This window comes from Lichenostomus cassidix, chromosome Z, assembly GCF_008360975.1.
Source record: "Lichenostomus cassidix isolate B80296 chromosome Z, HeHo_3.0, whole genome shotgun sequence".
Classification (NCBI taxonomy): domain Eukaryota; kingdom Metazoa; phylum Chordata; class Aves; order Passeriformes; family Meliphagidae; genus Lichenostomus; species Lichenostomus cassidix.
In genome coordinates this window covers 34,164,940-34,170,939 of record NC_139511.1, presented here as the reverse complement: position 1 = coordinate 34,170,939, position 6,000 = coordinate 34,164,940, and the positions used below count along the sequence as shown (strand labels likewise).

Here is a 6,000-nt window from a genome sequence, read left to right as displayed (position 1 = left end):
TCACCACACTGAAAGTTTGTAATCTTATTCAATAGGAACTCCCATGACCAGAAAAAAGTATTTCACATTGTAGGTCTTTTAAGAGCAAAACCAATCCACCTGAAATATGGCAAGAAGAAAACAATTCATCAAAATTGTGTTGAATAGTGAAATAAACTGACTTCCACTATGATGTATATTTTGGGTTCGTTCATTTTTTAACATAATTGAGGAATAATAACTTTAAGCAATGGAGTATTTGGCAGACAGCAAATAATTGCTCAGGAGGCTGTTTATCAAAAGTCTCACAAATTAATACAGAAGTTACACTCACCTCTTTTGTATCAGGATTCATTAGATTTAAGCTGCTGGTGGAGATATTCAACATTATGCTCATTCCTGCAAACTGAAGATTGCTCTTTCCCAAGATGCTAGAAAGGACTTTGCTTGGTGGCTGTGAGGAGGGGGGGAAAAAAGCAAATTTTTGTTCTCTGTTTTTTTATTAATAACCTTCATTGTATGCAGAGTTAGTGATGATTTAAAGGCTTCTAAAAGGTTTATGACTTTTCAAAGATCATTTAATCGCAACAGCTGTTTTCCTCTGGAAATTATTTCTCATTTATAGTATTACCATTATTAATAATTATAATAATAATAATAATAATGATTCTAGCTAGACATCGACTCTAGACCAAAAAAATAGGAGTTTTGTGAGATAGCAAAGTCTCATCTCCATCAAGGGACCAAGTAAACAGACTAAGATGAATGCCTTCAGTCAGTATCTTAAAATGATAGTATCTTAAAATGACAATGTTCTTATTGTGTAAAAATAGCTTCAACTCTTGAAAGGAAATAGTAGATGCAGTTTTTTGGAGGGAAAAGTAGATGCAGTTTTTTGCTCTGCGTCTACTGAATGCTCTACCCTTTTCCTACATGGAAAGTGGGGCTCCAGTGATACCAGTGGGACTGCAGGGATGGTTACAAAATGGGATACAGGATGCTATGGACTAGATGGCCCCTAAAGGTCCCTTCCAACCCAAACCATTCTATTACTTTGCTTGTAGACTTCTTAGCAGTAGGTAAATGCCCACACATAGACAAAATAAAATCTCTGTAATGCTGGGTGCAACATGCAGCTAAAGATTCTCATAGAATAAGTCTGAGAATATAATAGAGGGGAGTTAATAATATTAATAACTTTTGCAGGCGTTTCACCAGCTCTTAGGAAGTTCTGTAGCAATAGAAGTTATGCTGTCTAAGCAAAATTCACAAACTTCTCACCTTTGACATCTGTGGGGAACCACACAGCTGCCTGAGGGCAGCCTCATTCAAGTAACCACAGCCTGTACAAAATCTGGCTGCCCAGCAGGGACAGACCAAGTCCTTCCACTTGCTTTACTTGCCCTGGTGAATATCTATACTCGTCATTAGGATATAAAAGCAAAACTGTGACTGGAGGCAGTGTTCTTCTGCCACTATATTTGCATTTGTCCTAAGCTGCCTGCAAGCTTGGATAGTTTTGCTCCTAGCAGGATGGACACACTTGTGCTTCTGTAGTCCTGAAAGTTTACATACATTGAGTTTTAGCTTCTTTTCCTACAAACAGAAGGAAAACAGAAAAATACACTGCTTCCATAGTGGTCCTCTGTAACATGTGCTGCATTACATGTTACAGAGCTAGAACTTCATTAACTTCTCAATAAAACAAACTCTTTTGAACATTCTTGTGTCTTTTCTTTCCTTAATCCTTCATGATTCAAAGGTCATGCCTAAGGATTACCTTCCCACAGTGTGGGTAAAGTTTGAAAACCTGGCCTCAGGAAGTACTTGTCACCTTAATCAAATTCATGTGTCAATAGTGGCAGAAATATGATGAATGTACAGACCAGTGAAAGAGACATGTCTTTGATATTTATCTCAAATTCTGTTTCTATTTCTTTTCAATAACTGATAAGCAACATTGCTTCTAACACCTGTAATACAGCAAGGTGTCTCACTAGGCACTTGGAACTCTGTTTGACTTGTTTTTCCAACTATATTTTGAGTCATTTTTCTTTCCAAGGAAAAGGATACTTTTGTCTTTACTTTCAGATTTAAAATGGAAAGTCAGAGAACCAAGAAATGCCAATGAGCTAAATTTGGTGGTGGGGAAACCATAACCTCAATTTCTGAGACAATTTCTGACTGTGCTGTGACATATGTTGTCACATACGCCTGATTTTACCATCAGATGATTCTCCATTGCAAACAAGTGGCATTTCATCACATCCCTTTCCACTGAGATTCTGCCTAGATGGTGGAGCAGCTGGGGAAGCCAGCAGATTTTTCCTTCACCTGCCCTTTCTCCTCCCATGCCCCAGAACACACACAAGGGCTATAATTAACTACTTTCTATGCTTCATGCCTTAGATATAATATTACATCCCAGTTTGCTTGCAGGCCTTTGGAAGAGACTGTTGAGAGCCATCAGTGCAGGAGCTGAGCCAAGGCTTCCTCCTCTCCCTGTCTGCAGACTAACTCCCAGCACACAAATAAAAATAAAAGCATGGCAATAATCATGCTAGGTACACACTGGGCTCACCATCAGTGCTGGCCACTGAAGATCAGCAACAGGTGTTTATGAAAAGACCATAGGGAGCAAAGGACCACCTTGTAAGCTAGTTCCATTTCCAAAAAGCAGTGATTACCATTAAATGTTCTCTGTAGGATCTACACGTTAAGCACTAATCTAGTCACTTTCAAAATTGTATATGTTTTGGGCTTCTGCCGTATCTTCCAGCACCTACTTTTATTATTTACTTATGCATTTTATGAAAAGGCACCCCATTTTTTTCTTAAATTCTTTCACCTGCAATCTACAGGTGAAAGAGTTTTTACTGTCTAAAGAAAGAAAGAAAGTAAAAGGATGGGGTTTCTATGGAAGGAACATAAAGGCACAATCTTGATACTAGATATACTTCCAGATGCCTACAAAATCAGATCCTGACCAAAAGGGCAAACAACAACACACAGTGGGTGAAAATAGCCAATACTTTAAATGATTAATCATCTGCAATTCTCAAAGCTGCCTTAAGGTCACCTGCCTGCTGTGCCTGCTCTCCTCTGTGCTGAACGGAGAAAATACAGTCAACTGCACTACGAGAAAAAAAATACCTTTCGTTTCTTGAAGGCTCTTTTGGCACCAGGCATGGCTTCACAAACACGACTGATTGCTTCCCTGAAGAGACAGAAAAAAGCTTTATGGCAAAAGAATGTGTGGGTTTCTTCATTACCCTTGAAATGCACAGGAGAGAACAGCTTCAGACTGTATTTCTGTTCACAAGTGAGGATAGTTAGTGGGTCAGTTAGCTTTCTTCTGAAAAAGAAAATGTTTCCTAGCAATTTTAAAAAGATCTTTTTTGACTGTAAATTAGAATATTGCTCTTAATACCATCTTTCAAGTCTCTCTTTTATACATTGTTTAACACTTTCTTTAAATAAAAGGGTTTTTAAATGTGACAGTTAGAAAGCATAATTTTTTTTACTACTGTACTATGCACTTTTCCAGTCAGAGCAAAACCACCAGGCTTTAGATAGTATCATATTCCTGGTAATATGCACATTCTATACAGCATAGGAGATTTTCAGCATTTTAATTGACACCAGCTCAATACCATCTGAGTAATTTATAAGTACCATCTGAGTAATTTATGAATGGCCTCATGATATATTACATGGAAAATTATTGCCATCATCATTTTGTTTCAATTTTTTTAATATTGCTTCATTCTTCCCACCACACTCAAGTGTACTGAAAGAAATGTATGTCCAAAATTGATTTGAATCTATACCCTTTCATGGAAGAGTAGCTGTATACTAAAAAAAGCTTTTGAAATCATACTGCTCCAAACAAATCTCACAGTTCCTTTCAATATTTAGCAACTTATTATCTGAATAGTCAATCTGGTCGGTGTTTAGAATTTACTCCTGTGCACACACAGACCTTCCTCTGACCACTAGCTACAAGGCTTTAATAAGCCTATTCCACTGATACAGAAGGCAGAATGGTTTCACAGGAATGAGCAAAGGTGACTCCAAACCTTGTTTAACCATTTTTAATATGTATTGAGATTAACATCACATTATATTTAGAGCCAAAACCATGCAAATAACATATGTTTTATGAAAAAAACAAACAAAAAAACTAACAAACAAAAAACCCCAAACAAACAAAAAAAATCCAGAACCACTGACTACACACAGGATCAACAAGTGAAGAGAACAATGGCATAGACTTATATGACCATTCAACTTATAATGGTTCAGCAAATGTCACAGATTATATCAAGTGGCCATCAGTAATTGCTACATAGTTATGCCTTGTGTGCTTTTAGCTAGGACCCAATATAAATTTGAATTACTTGAAAGAATCACATTTTATTGGCTTGGGGAGGTGGGTGGTTTTGGGGATGGAACAGGCCTTGAAGCTGATTTACAGTCCTGCCATTCTGAAGAAGTCTGACATTTATAGCAAGAGATGGTTAAAATTTTTTTTCAAGCCCACAACCTTTTCTCTCTAGAGGAGAGGTTGTTTGTTCCATAATTTTACTTATGCCTTTTTTCCCCCAACTACATCTGTTTATCTAATAAAATCGCACTACATACCCTGTCTTGCATATGCAAGACCATTTTAGCTAAAACAGCACCCAATTTCATGGTTCAGCACTTGTATTTAGTTCCCACCTTTACCACAATTTCTTTTACCCCAAACAAGGGTTTTAGATAAAGTAATTATTATCTTTTCTTACAAAGTAACTAAAAAGCAGCTGGTTTAAAAGAAGAGGTCTTCTGCATCTTAGAAATAAAACACAGCAAGCATCACATAGTGATCACCATGATACTGAAATAAAGGTTATTCCTGAAAATGTAATCAGGGAAAAATAAATAGTATTCCTCTCAAAAAATTCACCTAAAATGCTTTTCTTTTACTTAAGAAAAACAAACAGACATCATCTTTTACAGAGTCATCCTCCCTGGCTACTGAGTTAAAACTTGTGGTTTCCCATCTCTTTCTTGTGCTAAAGCAAACTCTTTGTAGGTAATGGAGTGGGAAGTCCAGACTAGAGGCACACTCCAACCCATTTCAGTCTTTCAGACCCATGCCTCTTTGTTCACCAGGCATGTCTTAGTTTCCCAGGCATTTTGGCTGCAAGCTCCTCTCACAGAGACATCACCAACACTTGTCACCTTTTTGTCTCCTCCAGCGGCCGAACTGGTGCATTGAGACACCTCATAGGTTCTGCCTCCCACAGAAAGGACTTGGATTTCAGAGATATGTGCTTGAGGCATAAATTCATTTATAATTTCCTTTCACTTCCTATTTGGCACCATCATCTTCTCTCTCTAGGTGCAGCATGGAACTTACAGGAAGACAAGGTGATTTTAGGCCACTGCACCTGACAAAAAATGTGTGCAATCTTGTAATTTTTCTAGTGCAGGGTTGGGTCTTGTAGCAGTTTTGCTACTACCTCTTCTATCTGCCAGCTCCTGATAAGCAGACATTAAGTGTGTTACTCAATAGATTCATCTCACTCAAGGACCTTGATCAAAACTGCCACTTGAGCATTGCAGAGGAAACACACTAGCTGAAAAAGCTGAAGCCCAGGGCAAGACTTGGCAAGGCAGCCTTGGCTACTCCTTGCATGCCCTGTCTTGGCAGAGCAGAGAAGCACTGAGAGTGGAAAAGCTGGTCTATATGTCCTCTCACTCAGTAAAAAAGCACTATATATTTTCCAGCTCCTTGTCTTTTAGGAAAATACCTCAGTTTTACAGAACTCAGTGTTCCCAAAGGCTTTGGGAAGACTGGGACTCTTTGGGTTTTGAAACGCTGTGAACACTAAATGTATTCAGGCAACTGCAGAATTTAAGTTAACAATGCTTTTAGTGAAAATGCTGGGAACTTCAGAAAATATGTTCATAGAGCAATTCTGTGTAATCAAGGTCAGAGTGTCCTGGCAGCAACTCTTTGCATGCCTGCAACAG

At 38.1% G+C, this 6,000-nt stretch overlaps 1 protein-coding gene across 1 annotated transcript in view; it reads right to left on the bottom strand.

Annotated features, from left to right (window-relative positions):
• The window catches only part of SHC3 (SHC adaptor protein 3), a 47,379-nt gene that overhangs the window by 16,319 nt on the left and 25,060 nt on the right, over nt 1–6,000 (bottom strand). The window contains exons 3-4 of the mRNA XM_085043448.1: nt 3,133–3,196; nt 314–433 (exon numbers count right to left, since the gene is read on the bottom strand). Of these exons, the coding sequence (XP_084899574.1) occupies nt 314–433; nt 3,133–3,196 (184 nt within the window). The remainder of the gene's footprint in view (nt 1–313; nt 434–3,132; nt 3,197–6,000) is intronic.